Below are 13,706 nucleotides of genomic sequence, written 5' to 3' on the forward strand. Positions count from 1 at the left end.
AGAAGATTGGAAATAGTAACAGGGGGGCATGATTGGAAGGTGAGGGTGGAGTCTTCTATTAGTGCTACCTGAAGAGAAAGAACCCTGGAGGGAGGTAGAGTCTGTAAGCCTTTATAAGTTAAGCGCTCTGACAGGTTGTGAGAAGAGAGGACAGTTACAGGTGATCCCAAGGTTAGTTTCTCTGACACTTGAATAAGGAGTTCAGCAGCTGCTAAGGAACGAAAACAAGGTGCCCATCCCTGGATGGTTAGATCTAGTCTTTCTGACAAGTATGCTACAGGTGCAAAAGATGGTCCCAGTTGGTGACCTGAGACTCAAAGTGCAAATCCCTCCTTTTCAGTTACATACAGAAAAATGGACAAGTCAGGTCAGGGAGATGTAAGGCTGGGATCTTAAGGAGAGCCTGTTGGAGCCTCTTCTGGTGGATTGGGACATCAAGGAGAAGACAGGGAGGAGGAGAGAAGCTATGCCAGAGAAGAGTACAGGTCATAGCAGCAGACCTGCCATGTAAAGGGACCAAGAGAACGTGGCCCAGAGACATGCTCAGTTGGGTCTAGAGCAGCCATGATGGAACACAGAAAATAGTAAGTAGTAACTCAGAATTATCGGCAGAGTAGATTCTAACAACATGGTGGTTAGGCAGTTGCCCAGCTATTGTGCTGCTTAAGGCATATTAAAATCTAAAGGCTCTATCTGTGTCTTTCATCTGGAGACATAAACCATTGAGGCCGTAGCAACCCTGAACCAGGATTTATTAAATTATTAATACTACTCTTCTCATTACCACTGTGCCTCAAGATCTGGATCAAAATCCTCTGTCATCCAGTCTCAAGATCTGGATCACAGTTATGCCCTCCGTTTCTGGATTGTAGTTCATTCCAGATTAAAAGTGCAAATGAAAACAATCCAGGTGATAACACCTAACATAACTGTTCCTTGTTCAACTGCAAACACAAACAATAAAGAAGCTTAGCTGGGTGGGGTCTTCCCTGGGATCACCTCTCCCTTCATCTGGTTATCTCCTTGAACACAGGCCTCAGCTCTATTTCCTTCCTGTTGCATCTTCATTACTTGAACTATACATTTTGTATTTTTTCTTCCTCACCTTGTTTCTTTTCATTAAGATGCTCTTGTGAACTTTAGTAAACATCAAACAGAATTTATAGCAGGCTGGTTTTGAGACTTCCTTTGTCAAAGCAATTATTTTAAATCTCTTCACCTTAGCCTCAGGCAGACTCTTCAGACAATGGCAAAAAAAAAAAAAAAAAAAAAAAAAAAAAAGCCACATTCTTCACCAAAATATTTCAAAAGCAGTTTCTAGGCCATATACTAACATTCTTTTCCATTACAATCTATGAGGCCAGGTCTGCACAGTTAAAATCATCCTCAGCACCAATGTCTTCCATATTTCTACTAGGACAGTCCATCAAACCCCACTTAGAGCAGTCCATTGTTGCCCAAACCCAAAGTCCCCAAATCCAGATTCCTCCAATCAAGTACAGGGTCAGGTCTATCACAGCAATACCCAGGCCCTCCTACCAACTTCTGTCTTAGTTAGGGTTTTACTACTATAAAGAGACACCATGACCAAGAACTCTTATAAAAGACAGCATTTAATTGGGGCTGGTTTACAGGTTCTGAGCTTCAGTCCATTATCATCAAGGCAGGCAGGAAGCATGGCAGCATCCAGGCAGGCATGGCCCTTGAGGAGCTGAGAGTTCTACATCTTCATCCAAAGAAAGCAAGGGGCAACTCCAGCCAGCTAAAAGGAGGGTCTCAAATCCCACCCCCACAGTGGCACACTTCCTCCAACAAGGCCACACCCACTCCAATGAGGCACACCCCAAATAGTGCCCTGGGCTGAGCATATTCAAACTATTCAAGGTCTCACTAAATTGCCCAGGCTGGCTTGAACTTATGATCTTCCTGTCTCAGCTGCGCCACCACCTGTGGTCCTGTTGGGGTTATGACCCAAACCATTTGGCAGTTTCTCTGCCATAAGGTGAGCCCATGCAGACCCTGACCAGCTTTTGCTCTAAGCTATTGAAACTTGAGTCCTGCCTTCATACTGACTTTAGCCCTCAAAAGGGGGAAGGGAGGGTTTTTATGTTATGCCTATGGGTATCTTGTCTGAATGTCTATGCAAAACGCACACCAGCACGTACTGACTGTTGCAGCCAAAAGAGGGTCTCAGGTTCCTTAGAACTAGAGTTGCAAAGAGCTGTCAGCCACCATGTGGACTCGGGGAGTAGAACCCCCATCCTCTGCAAGACAAACAGGTGCTCTCAATCACTGAGCTTCTCCCTAGCCTGCTTTGCTCACCTCAAGCCAAGCTCAATCTTGTGCCAAGCCCGGCTCATCACAACCCATTTCTCAGACAGATGTTCTAGCTCTGCCAAGAAGTCAAGTTTATTTTGAACAACTTCCCTGTAGGTGCGAGGGCAGCTAATGTAAATAGGATTCCATGCTTGTCCCAAAGAGGCCACAGTGTGGGGAAACAGCCCCCCACTCATCAGCACATTGTGCATAGCCTGTGAGGGGGCCTCCCTGAGCCTGAGGACATTCCACTGTAGCCCTTCTATGTGGAGGAAGCTGACTGTGCAAGTGCCTGGAGGGGTGGGGTCACACCTGTGACTGACACTTCCTGTCTATCCAGCTATGCCATCCCAGTTAAGCCCTGTACAAGGGGTTGGGTAATGACATACTCATTCACAGTCTGGTGGGTGTGGAGTGCTTGCTTCCACCCAGGGGTGCAATACTGGCTTGAGTTCTCCAGCATGAAGGGATGTTAGAGACACCTTCTAGAAAACACCATTATATGGGTGGGTTCTGACATGAGTGGGGATAGGAAATGGATTGATTATCCAAAGGAGTAGGGACAATAGATGTGAACAGGAGAACAGGTCAATGTCTCTTGAGCAAAGGGCACAGAAGCCAGAACAGCTGTAGGGAATAGAGGTAGGAAGAATCGGGAGTGCTGGATTACTGATGTAACTAGGAAGGCCATGACAGACAGGACTCTGGCTAGGCAGACTGAGTCCTAGGAAGGGCACACTCTAGGGAGTGGACAGGCTGGTCTGGCAAAGAATAAATAGATGGACCAAGACTACAAAAGGCACCTGAGGTAGAATGTGCCATCCGCAACACGGTTTTCACATCGTGGGCACATAGAAAATAGTTACAGGGCAAGGGGCACCAGTGGCCAGCACCAGGCCCACAGTAACCATCATCAGTAAGGCTTCTTCTGCAGATCTGCTATAGTGGGGACTGGCGACAGCATGGACAGTGCCCACAAAACTGGATACCGGGACTGGCTCAACGAGGTTCAAGGCAGCTCCATCGGCCTGCGAGGCTCCGGCGTAGGAATGGACTATCCTCGTAGAGTGGATGGGGCCTTGTAGGGTATGAATGGTGGTGGATGAAGCTGAAGAGAGTGGAGCTGCGTGTTTGGACCTGCGCCTGGGCAAGCAGCGCCACCTGCTGGGCAGACACGTGTGCTGCCGAGGAAACCGCAGACTCTGGGTCGCTCTGCAGCTGTCCTAGGTCTATATAAAAGGGACAAATCAGGAGGAATGGAGAAGAACCTGGGGCCCGCCCTCACCCATTCTGTCCTGTTCACTCCTCTTCAGAACGCTCCACCTCTCCAGCACTTTACCCCATGTTAGATCTGGTGCTCACCCCGGAACAGAGAGTCCAACAGGTCCTGACTGACTCCTTTGGGGCTAGTATGATAGACCAGGAAACCTGTACCAAAGCAAAACAGTGAGGTCTGCAAAGCCCTAGAAAACGCTAGTCCAGCCCTCAGAGCCCTAAGTGGGTAAGGTGGCCTCACCTATCAGCACAGTGGCTGCTCTGCGCAAGGTGTCCTGTGGGCTCCGCAGGTAGCCCTGGGTCTGACTCAGGAAATGTTGCACGTGACTTGGATACCGCTGAACCTAGGAACACAAATGCTCGTGACAGGACGAAAGTTTCAGTCCTTCATGGACAAGGGACTGGAGCAGGTAACATGAACAAAGGCTGTGGCCTGGCCTCACAGGAACATGGTGGTCATGTTTAGCGCAGGTGGAGACTCTGTTTTGAAGGAGAGTGGACTATAGACTCCTATGACAAGTGAGCAGCTGATTAGACCCCGGTGCTTTCCCTACTAACCAGGCGGTGGCAGACACGGCTGAGAGCCTCAGGGCTGTCGTAGTGAGCCACAGTCACCATCTCCTCCAGCAGGCCCCATCGAAGGGCCTGATCACATCGGGCTAGTGTCCACTCTGAGCTCTGCAATGGAGGAAGCAAGCAGGGTTAGGGGTCCAAGAGATGGCAATTGGTAGAAAGAAAGGGAAGGTGGCCAGAGAAGGTTGGCAAAGCCCAGGGAGAGGTGCTCAGTATAGCATCCCAAGGGAAGACCTGGACCTAACGGTCCTTGAGGTTCTTGTCCCTAAGCTTGAAACCTTCAGAGAGGCCACAAAATAGGAGGGGAAGTACCGCATGCGACAGATAGGGGACAGAACACTGACCTCAGCAGCATCCTGACTGGAGTCATGTAGGCGCAGCAACAGAGGTACCAGACTCTGCAGCACCAATTTCCGCAGGGGTCCCCGAAGCCCCAACCGGAGCCCCCGCTGGCCCCGCCGTACCAGTGTTCCAAGGAGTCCCACTGCTGAAGCACGGACTGAGTCCCGAGCCTTTGTGCGTATGAAAATACAGTCAGAGCTCAAAGAAGCGAGAGTAGGAGAGATCTGTGCAGAGTATGGAGGGACGAAGCCTGCTCAGGGCTGCAGATTAGGCCTTAATCTGGTGGCAGGTCCACAGGCAACTGGGTGGGGAATGTAGGCAGATCCTGTGGGTAGGACTGAGCATCTGTGGACCAGTCCAAGGGGGACAACAGTGGGACCACAGGGCAGTATTTTGCTCACATCATCCAGTAGCGGTAGGAGGCGTGGTCTCAGTTCAGAGCTGAGGAGTCTCACGGGTGCTCCGGGCTGCTGCAGCAGCCTCCGCAGCGCACCTAGTGCAGCGCCCACGAGCCGCACATCACCTTCACCCAGTGCTCTGAGGAGGACTGGCAGCAATGTGGTCACGTGCCTTATCTGTAAAGACAGGACTCGTGGCTGGACCTTTCCAGACTCTACCTCGGACCCACCTCGTCCGGGACTACCAGGTCAGCACCTTCCCACGATTCATTGCAAGGTGGCCAAGACCAAGTAGGCCCAGCCATCGCACGGTGGGCTCTGGGTCACCCTGCCAAGTTCGAAGGCGCTCCAGGATGACTTCTTCACGTAAGAGCTGTGCAGTGGGCTGGCTCTGCAACAGCTAAGCAAAGGGACACAGAGTCAGTATATCTCTGTGTCTGAGCAGGCAGCCACCCCTCACTATACTGTTCTGGGAAGCAGGCTCACCCCAGTAAAGAAGGCCATAGCTGTGAGGCGCTGCGGGTTGTTTGCGCTTCGCAGCCGAGGAAGCAAGTCTGCAAAAAGGCCTCGCAGATGATGGTCAGCATGCGCCACCATGGCACTGGAGTAGGGAAAAGGAGTTCTTCCTCCTCTTGGAAGAGCTCATCCCCACCACCTCCCCCATGCCACCATCGCACCTGGCCAGCAGGGAGCCTCCTCCTGTTGTGTTGTCCTGGGGTGTCTCCTCACCTGGCCAGCAGCAGGACACCCTCCAGGTGCGTGTGGGCTCCTACCAGTCTCCTCCAGCCTCCTGCTTGCTCCATACATGTGACCACCATTCGGCCACCATCCCCTGTGAGCAGGGCCTTTAAGGCCTCCACAGTGCAGCTGGAGGTGCAAACAGTTGAGCAGTCGACAATGAGTGCGAGGAAGGCCTGTCCCACCCCTTACATATTCCAGGGTACCTCCTCACCTGGCGTGTCTGTGAGGTGGCCCTCGGTGAGAAGGGTCCCAAACCTTAGGGCTGTCAGGGGAATGAGCACCTTGAGCCAGCTCATGCAGCTGTGTGACCAGTGCTAAGAGCAGGTGAGGGTAGAAGCCTCGAGTGGCTCCCACGCAGCCAGAGACTGCCAACATCTCTCCAAGAGCGCGCGTGGCCTGCAGATCAAGTGAGCCCACCCTTGGAATTCTGCCAATTTTAGATGTGTATAGGACATCCCAGACAAGTGTGACTCCAGAGCAAATCTGTAGTCCTACCCCTACAAGCCTACTCATTTGGCTGTTGGTGGCCAGGCCACGCCCCCTGATGCCAGGCCACGCCCCCTGATGCCCTTGCTCAAGCCACTTACTGCCAATGCCTCAGACTCCGGGCCTGCCGCGCCCTTCAATGCCCACAACAGTTGCACCAGCACCTGCCCGTTCACTCGCTGGTTCCGGCTTAGGCTTCGCCACAGCTCAGAGGCTGCCCTGGGGGTGAAGGGCCATGTAGTGAAGAGAAGCTGCACGGAATCCTCAGGAAAGCCACCACTAAGTGCGTCTCTAGGAAAAGCCTCCACAAGTAAACCATCTTTTATCCTTCTGTGACCTCATGCCCCAGAGAAAACGAATGCAGACGACAACAGAGCCAGCCCCAGAGATCAGCAGCCCTCTGGACTACACTGAGGCCTGTTGTGTCAGCTACTTGCCAACAGACCTAACGTCATTTTTTTTAATTATTGTAAAGAATTAACCAAAAATAACTTTTGGGGTAAATGACCCGCAGAGCCAGAGGCTTCTAGGTGCTAAAGCCACCTTGCTTACTTATCCCGCCCACATCATCAGATTGAAAAGCAGGTGGCAGGGAGAGGATAGAGAGAGACAGGAGTTTTAAGAGTTAAACTAAATCCAGGTATGATTTACACCAGCAAAGGGGGAGGGGATTTCTGAGGCCCTGTTCCCTTACTGCCTGGTGCTGCAGGAACCAGATTCTATGATCAAGCAATCAAGCGGGAAGGGGGAAGGAAGCCGCGTGGGGCAGCGCGGCTGGGCGAGGAGGGTTACCGGTCCGGGGGTAGTGAACTGGGTAGCAGCGCACACACCACGTCCTGCGCATGCTCCAGAGCCAGTGCGCTCAGCACTCGTAGGGCTGCCCTCCGGGGTCTCCCCTCTGCCAGGCTAGGCACCTGTGCCAGCAGCCCACGCACCAGACTGTGGACCTGGGTAAAAAGAACAAACGTCAGTAGTTAGAGCCCGGGCCCTCGAAAGGAAACTCTTGCCAGCACCTCACACACCTATACTCCGTAAGAGCAGCCTTTAGGGGTAGTGTGGTAGAGGTTGTTCTCCTTCCCCCCTGAAGAGAGGCTTGCAGAATTCTCAGGATGGGGGTGGGGATGCTAACCTGGTCCTCCAGCCGCTGCCCCCGGGCTTCCAGGGCTGAGGACAGAGTGAGCGCTGTTGCCTGGGTCCCGGCGTAGCCAGCCTCCTCCAGACACGCAGCTGTATACAGCGCGAGGTCTGCAAGGGTTCCTTCTTCCCAGGAATACTGGAAGGCCTATGAAGAAATAGTGAAACATGACGTCTCTGAAGTCCCCAGGCTGATTCAACTATCATCCCTAGTCCCTCAATCTTCCCATCGTCAGAGGGCGACAAACCCTCCTCCCCTGTGATCTTTTCATCCGTTTACCCCCGGTACTCCCCAAAGCCCTCACACACGCACCCCACGCCGCACACCTGTACCTCTTGTCTTTCTAGCGCCCAAGTGAACAGCCAAACCTTGCGTCAGTTAGCATTTGCCCTCATACTCACCTGGTATGGTCTCTCGGGGGCTGGCTCCTGGGCATCGTGTGGGGAACAGATCTCATTACCAGCTGCGGGGACAACCACTTCATTCCCAGGCTGGGCCTCAAAGGCAGGGGTGAGTGTTTGAATATAGGGCTCAGCCTCAGGTCCAAGCTCCTGGGGCTCAGCCTGAGGTCCTGGAGAAGAGGGTCCCGCAGGCTGTCCCTGGTTAGCCCGGATTCCTTCAGCTACAGCTGTCAGAGTTAAGGAGCCCACGGGGCCATCCCGGCCCCGACCCCACACACCCCCAGCCATAATGTTCCTACCAGAGGCACCTGCCACCACTCTTCCAGTGAAGTTTGTGTCCAAACCTGACCTAGAATCAGGCCCTGGGTGGAATGACAGGCGGGCCTACAGACAGGCGTGGTGGCGTGGGCAAATACGCGCATGCGTGTCTGAGCATGTGCTAGTGGCTGGCTGTCCAATCACAGAGATATCCTAGCACGGGCTTGTGACGGGTTTCTGCCCTGGCTGCTGGAGCCAATGGAACGGCCACTGCATAGTCTGGCTTTGCCCACCAGTGCCCATGGAGATAGTGGACTATGGAAAAGAGGAAGGTCTTTAACCCAACTGCCTGTCCCCCTCTTGCCTGGGGGGAGGGGTCCAAGGCAGTTTTTAGATCATTCTGAGGAAGCCTCAGCAGGGTCAGGGGCTGGGGCTAGACCACATAGCCAGATATCCTAGGAATGGGTGTTGGCGGATACAGTCATCATTCCTGAACTTGAAATGCCTGGGGTGTGGAGCAAACGAGGTGAGGCAGGTGATGCTTCCTAAGTACGTTTGCAAGTGCCCACTACTGTTGATGAGGGCTCCTCTGCATCCTTGCCGGTCCTGAGGTGGTATGTCTCATGCCCTATATGTCCAGCCCCTCCTTCTCTGAGTCTGCTTTCCCTGTGTTTGCGTAGGCAGTGTGTATGTACACTGTATGCCCAGTTGTATCCCTTTCCAGGTTCATGCTCCCCAGGGCTGGCCCAACCTCTACCCTAAATCCCCACTCCCCACCCAACCACACTATAGGCACTGCCCAGCGCCAAGCCCGGGAAGCTGGATGAACTAGTCTGACAGACTACTTGGGCAGGTGGAAGTGCATGGGGAAGTTATTCCAAGCTGTGGGCATTCACCTTCTTCAGCTCCGGTACCTCAGACTACCTAAGCCCTAACTCTGCCTCCCGCCAAGCCTTGAACATCCTGTGGTGGTTTGAATACGAACGGCCCCCATAGTTCATGCATTTGAATGCCTAGTCCCCAGGGAGTGGCGCTGTTTGAAGATTAGAATCAGGAGGTGTGGCCTTGTTGAAACAAGTGTGTCACAGGGGTGAGCTTTGAGGTTTCAAAAGCCCATGCCAAGGCTAGAGTCTCTTTCAGTATGTAGAACTCTCCCCTATGTCACTATCACCATGCCTGCAAGTATGCCACCATTGTCCCCACCATGATGATCACGAACTAACCTCAAAAACTGTAAGAAAGCCCCCAATTAAATGCTTTCTTTGACAAGAGTTGCCATGGTCGCTGCGTCTCTTCTATAGTAGGGTGCCTAAGGCACCCTGACTCTCCTGAGCGGCTCTCTGGAGTGTTGCTTGGCTTGCTGTGCCCAGGCAACTCCAGCCCTCCCTGAGGCAGCTCCAGCCCTCACTGAGGCTGCTTCCTGGATCCTCATTAAATCTCCTCCTCCTTTCTTGGTGACTAGGTCAGAAACTGAGACTCCCAAGGCCAAATTGGCCTATAACTGATGATAGATCAGGCAGGGCTGGCCTGAAAAGCCTGAGCTAGACCCACTGCCCTTAGCAGATGAGTGCCTGGGGCTATGATTAGACTCTGACACCCCATCTCAACCTTAGAACCTCCCTATCTGCTTCTAGTAGTAGGTGAAGGCTTTCATAATTACATCCTCAAAACAGAGATAAAGATACCCATCCCCCTCTGTCTCATGGCTCCGAGGTTCCTTTCAGACGGGGTTCCCACAGCCCAGCCCAATGGCTACCTTCCCACATGCAGGGTTTTAAGTTTCAAACGGAGAGCAAGCAGCCGGTGCCTATTTAACATATCAAAGCAGACCTGGCCTCCAGGTTCTCCCAGCATCCCCCAGTCTCTACCTGTTACAGGGTATGGCTTGACACATCCCACCCTCTATCAGGAACTAACTCTCCAGCCCAGGGGCTGGGCTGCCCTTCTCTCGCAGAGGCTTTTCCTTATATAATCCAGATATTTTGGTCACCTGCTCTCCTTTTGTACCTTTGGCCTCCTGGCTGCTGTATTTCCTGTGCTCTCCCCTCCCCCTCCCATCTCCCCACATGGTTTGAAGTCATGATCACTCTGGACTCTCCCAGATGCCTGGCTATGCTCTCCTATATATCTATAATAAACTCCTCCACCGTACCTAGGGGCAGTCAGGTCCTTTCCTTTCCTTCTTATTTCTCTTTTTCATTCACTGGGTCTGTGCTTCCTCATACTCCTAACCCCAGCCCAGCCCTGAAGTCCCAAGAGAGTCTCAGAAATTTGTGAACTAATGACACATGGCTGACAAGTTGTGGGAACAGAGTCATGTTATTTGTGATTTTTTTCACAGAGGACCTCGCGTACTCAGACTGTCCACCAGTGCCCGAAGCTTCTCAGACAACGCGACCTGCAGAGAGAAGAAGGGGATATGGGCAGGTGGAGCTGGGAAGCAGGGCAGGGGACACATGGGACACATAGGGCAGGCCACCTATAGGACTATACCGTATACACTGCTGGGCTCTGCAGCTGCTTATGTGCAGGGTGGAGGCGGCTCAGGGACTGCTGGGCAAAGGTTCTGGACTCATCCAGAGATGGAAGTGGCTCACACAGCTGCAGGGGAGGAGGAAGAGAAGGTAAAGGTGCTGGCTTCGGATCAGAGCTCAGCCAAGTGAAGGCGCAGGTGAGGGGCAGTCACCTGTCCCTGTTGTAGGTAGAGTCGCAGCAATGGCTCCACCTGGGCTGGTTTCACAGTGCAAGACTCCTGGGCCCCCCGAGGCCAAACCCTCAGTTCCTGCCCAGCCTTGGGTGGGGGCTCTTCTGCCAACTGCAGTAGGTCCAGTAGCAAAGACCCTATGTAAGAGGCAAGGAACATGTCAAAGAGGGAAGGGAGACTTGAAGAAGGACAAAGGAGAGGGAGAAGGAAATTACCATCAGGGCCTAGGAACCGGAAGGCAGCCTTGCTCCCTGGCAGGGTTTGCTTCTCGGGGTCCTCTGTCAGCTTTATTCGAGGCTGGCCTCCCACAGACACCAGCTGCAATGAGAGGGTATTTGGATAGCTGCACCCCTGTCCCCTACCACCCACGATCTTCCAGACTTGTCCCACCTGGGGCCAAACATTGTCTTTACCTTGTAGACACAGCCCATAGAAGGCTGTTTGGGACAAGTGACCACATTGGTCCCAATACCAATGACATTCACCTCACTGCCCTGTGGGGGAGAAGTGATAGTGACACTGAGCCACGCTGCCACCTGTAGGGTGCCAGGGCCGTCTAGACTATCCACCACCTGTCCCTCTTCCACTCTACCTTCTGGGCTAGCCTCGCCAGCTCCTTCTCATCAATGTTGTTGCTGACTGCAATGGGAACAGTCTCTAGCCAGGGCACCTGGAACCTGCATGCAATAGATTCACAGGGGGTACCTCTCAGATGCTCATGATTTACTGTGGTCTCTTTCCTTGCTCCCTCCCTCCCTCCCTCCCTCCCGGTTAGCCATGCCTTTACCCCTTGAGAGCCCCTGGTGATCCTACCCTACTCCTCCCTCCCTTCCCGGGGCTTGCTTAGTTGCCCCTGAAATAGGCCATGGTCTCGCTATAGGAGAGACCATCTCTCTGGGACTCACTCTCCCAGGAAGTTTCTAGCAGGCACACCATACCCCTCGTGGGGAACTCACTGAGCACCAACAGTCCGGAAGATCCCACGGATCTCCTTAGCCTGCTGAAGCAGGTCACCGCTGTCCAGCCTCACACCCACTGCCCTGTAGCCCAGCTCCCCCAGTGCCAGGGCTACTGCCAGGAAGTTAGGAAGACCACTCCTGCACGTAAAACAAGGGGGTCAGGGGCTCAGTTGCTCTACCGAGGCCACCTTGATAAAATGCTCACAGCTCACCTGCGTACACTATAGGAATCCAGCAGGCCCTGGAAAGCCCGGGGAAAGGCCAGAGCGTAGGCCACAAATGCTGCGCGTTCCCCTGGATGTGGTTCCTGCTCCTCTAGCCCCAGGTAGATGCACAGGCGATTCAGCCACGAATTTACACGGGCAGGCAGGTCCACTGCAGGGCCCTCACTAGAAGCTGGAGCCAACATCTGTAGAAAGAGATCAGGAAAAGATGGTTCTAGAGTTCATTGTGAAGCCTAGGAGTGGCAAGTATGTCATGGCCTCAGGACAAAGGTGATGCCATTCAATGCTAGCTATCTCATGCAACCTTGGATCAAGTGCCCAGGGCAGTATCTGCCAGTATATATGGCCCAGCTCACCCTAGGGCCCAGCCCACTCCAGCTGGGGTAAAAACTGGTTTTGAGATCCTGTCTTCTAGAGTAAATCGGGCCCAGCATGGAAGCACACACTGAGACAGAAGCAGAAGGATCGGAATTTCAAGCCCAGCTTGGGCTACATGGGACCCTGACACAAAACAAAACAATACTAACCGGGTCAGGGGGTACCTCACTGCCCGAAAATGAAGTGACAAAGGAGTGGGCCAGGGTCCCTGCCACTGGTACACCTCTCAGCTGTCCAGCAAGTGTGTTGCTGCTGCTGTCAAATCCTGGGTGAGAAGGCAGGTAGGCTTAGGAGACTCCCGATATGAGGGGACCTCCCCTTCCCCAACCTAAGACTCTTCCAGGCCTCACCACCCAGGTAGCTGTAAATTGAGGCCGTGAAGCCCCCATCGGGACCCTGAGCTCGCCGCAAGCCCATCTCTAGTAGTCTCTTATCCGGCCCTGCAATCAAGCGAAGCCGAGCAGCATTGGTGGCTACGAGGCTGTAGAGAATAACAAGCCAGGAGAACTCAGGTGAGGGTCACAAAGCTGCCCCAGTGGGGGAGGACTTAGATTGCCCCAGCGCTTCTATTGTCTGCACCTCTCAGGGACTCTGCTCACCTAGCGTAGCTGACCAGACACAGCAGCGGTGTCTCTAGCAGCTGTACCAGAAGAAGAGGCCCGGACACCTGCAGAAGCGGCACCTGTGGGGCGAGTGATCAGCTCCACAGTGGAACCTCCTGGGCCACCCCACTCTTCCTACACACCCAGCTCGCAGGGCACTCACACCAGGGAAGGCGAGGGAACCCTCTGGCAGAGCCCGCACCGTCACCCCAGAGCAGTCAAGGGCTCGAAGGTGCTCGAAGAATGCAGGGTCAGTGTCTTGGGGTAGCACTGAAGCCAGGAAGTGCACGTCTGGAGCGATAGAGAACACATGTAGTCTGGGAGAGGGCTCGGCCAGGCAAGTGCAAGTGCCCTCAGAGGTCAGGGGCGCATAGAGAGGGCACGGGAGATTCGTTCGTGAGGGAGCGGGAGTTCTCTTCCAGTCAGAGGAGTACCAGAGCCGATCGCCGAACTACCTGCATCCCGCAGACGGAAGGCGCGAAGAAAGCGCATACAGTCCTGCAGGCCAGCGGTCAGGGCAAAGGAGCCTCCGAAAGGGCAGTGACGGAAGAAGAGCTCGAACTCTGCTGCCTCACATGCCCGGCCCGCACGCCAGTAGCCCAGCGCCATGGTAGCCTGATAGAGGTCGGTGAGAAGCGGCCGCACCACCATGCGCCCCTCGCCGTCCAGCTCCATCTCCATTCCGCAGGGTACACAGGCTCCGGGTTAATGGCGCCCTACTCCACCCGCTAGGGCACTGGTCCAGAGAACCGACTCACGCGGAAGGAGGGCCTTTCCCGGCAAAAGTGGGCGGGGCGAGCCGCCTATACTGCTAGTTGCAGGGACTGGCACACCCCCATCCCAGTGTCCTGGACTCCAGCTAGCCACTTGTCCCTGTGAATGGTTCTTAGAGGTTTTGGAGCTCAACTAGTGGC

General features: G+C 53.9%; 2 protein-coding genes across 3 annotated transcripts; both read right to left on the bottom strand.

Annotated features, from left to right (window-relative positions):
• Positions 1-1,595: 1,595 nt before the first annotated feature.
• Positions 1,596-8,681, bottom strand: LOC117718441 (maestro heat-like repeat-containing protein family member 6). 2 transcript variants are annotated; one of them, XM_076911532.1, is made up of 15 exons: positions 7,967-8,681; positions 7,668-7,763; positions 7,261-7,413; positions 6,924-7,078; positions 6,233-6,350; positions 5,857-6,041; positions 5,634-5,771; positions 5,391-5,505; positions 5,161-5,304; positions 4,908-5,081; positions 4,509-4,676; positions 4,150-4,269; positions 3,833-3,935; positions 3,679-3,744; positions 1,596-3,545 (listed from the first exon to the last, which is right to left on the bottom strand). In XM_076911532.1, exons 1-15 carry the CDS (start codon positions 8,087-8,089, stop codon positions 3,316-3,318), a joined length of 2,088 nt encoding a protein of 695 aa, XP_076767647.1. In that variant the 5' UTR covers positions 8,090-8,681; the 3' UTR covers positions 1,596-3,315. The 2 variants fall into 2 exon arrangements, with proteins under 2 accessions (XP_076767647.1, XP_034371892.1); XM_034516001.2 differs by having other exon boundaries at positions 7,668-8,087.
• A 1,544-nt stretch (positions 8,682-10,225) lies between these two features.
• Positions 10,226-13,706, bottom strand: Naprt (nicotinate phosphoribosyltransferase). Its single transcript, XM_034516011.2, has 13 exons — positions 13,248-13,706; positions 12,956-13,083; positions 12,790-12,872; positions 12,541-12,671; positions 12,340-12,455; positions 11,801-11,997; positions 11,586-11,726; positions 11,222-11,306; positions 11,043-11,123; positions 10,845-10,947; positions 10,612-10,766; positions 10,419-10,526; positions 10,226-10,323 (listed from the first exon to the last, which is right to left on the bottom strand). The coding sequence occupies exons 1-13, from the start codon at positions 13,471-13,473 to the stop codon at positions 10,261-10,263; spliced, it is 1,617 nt and encodes a 538-aa protein (XP_034371902.1). The 5' UTR covers positions 13,474-13,706; the 3' UTR covers positions 10,226-10,260.

The sequence above is a fragment of the Arvicanthis niloticus genome, chromosome 13, assembly GCF_011762505.2.
Source record: "Arvicanthis niloticus isolate mArvNil1 chromosome 13, mArvNil1.pat.X, whole genome shotgun sequence".
Taxonomy (NCBI): domain Eukaryota; kingdom Metazoa; phylum Chordata; class Mammalia; order Rodentia; family Muridae; genus Arvicanthis; species Arvicanthis niloticus.

What these genes read in the sequence shown, in the direction of transcription:
- LOC117718441 (XM_034516001.2), bottom strand. Translation starts at nt 7,955, where the DNA reads ATGGCTGGGGGTGTGTGGGGTCGGGGCCGGGATGGCCCCGTGGGCTCC. An exon ending in TTGCAATGAATCGTGGGAAG is followed by an intron (nt 5,082 to 5,160) that starts GTGCTGACCTGG and finishes CTGTCTTTACAG; the next exon opens with ATAAGGCACGTGACCACATT. An exon ending in GCCGTGTCTGCCACCGCCTG is followed by an intron (nt 3,936 to 4,149) that starts GTTAGTAGGGAA and finishes TTGTGTTCCTAG; the next exon opens with GTTCAGCGGTATCCAAGTCA.
- Naprt (XM_034516011.2), bottom strand. Translation starts at nt 13,473, where the DNA reads ATGGAGATGGAGCTGGACGGCGAGGGGCGCATGGTGGTGCGGCCGCTT. An exon ending in CTATGGGCTGTGTCTACAAG is followed by an intron (nt 10,948 to 11,042) that starts GTAAAGACAATG and finishes CTCTCATTGCAG; the next exon opens with CTGGTGTCTGTGGGAGGCCA. An exon ending in AGAGCCCAGCAGTGTATACG is followed by an intron (nt 10,324 to 10,418) that starts GTATAGTCCTAT and finishes TTCTCTCTGCAG; the next exon opens with GTCGCGTTGTCTGAGAAGCT.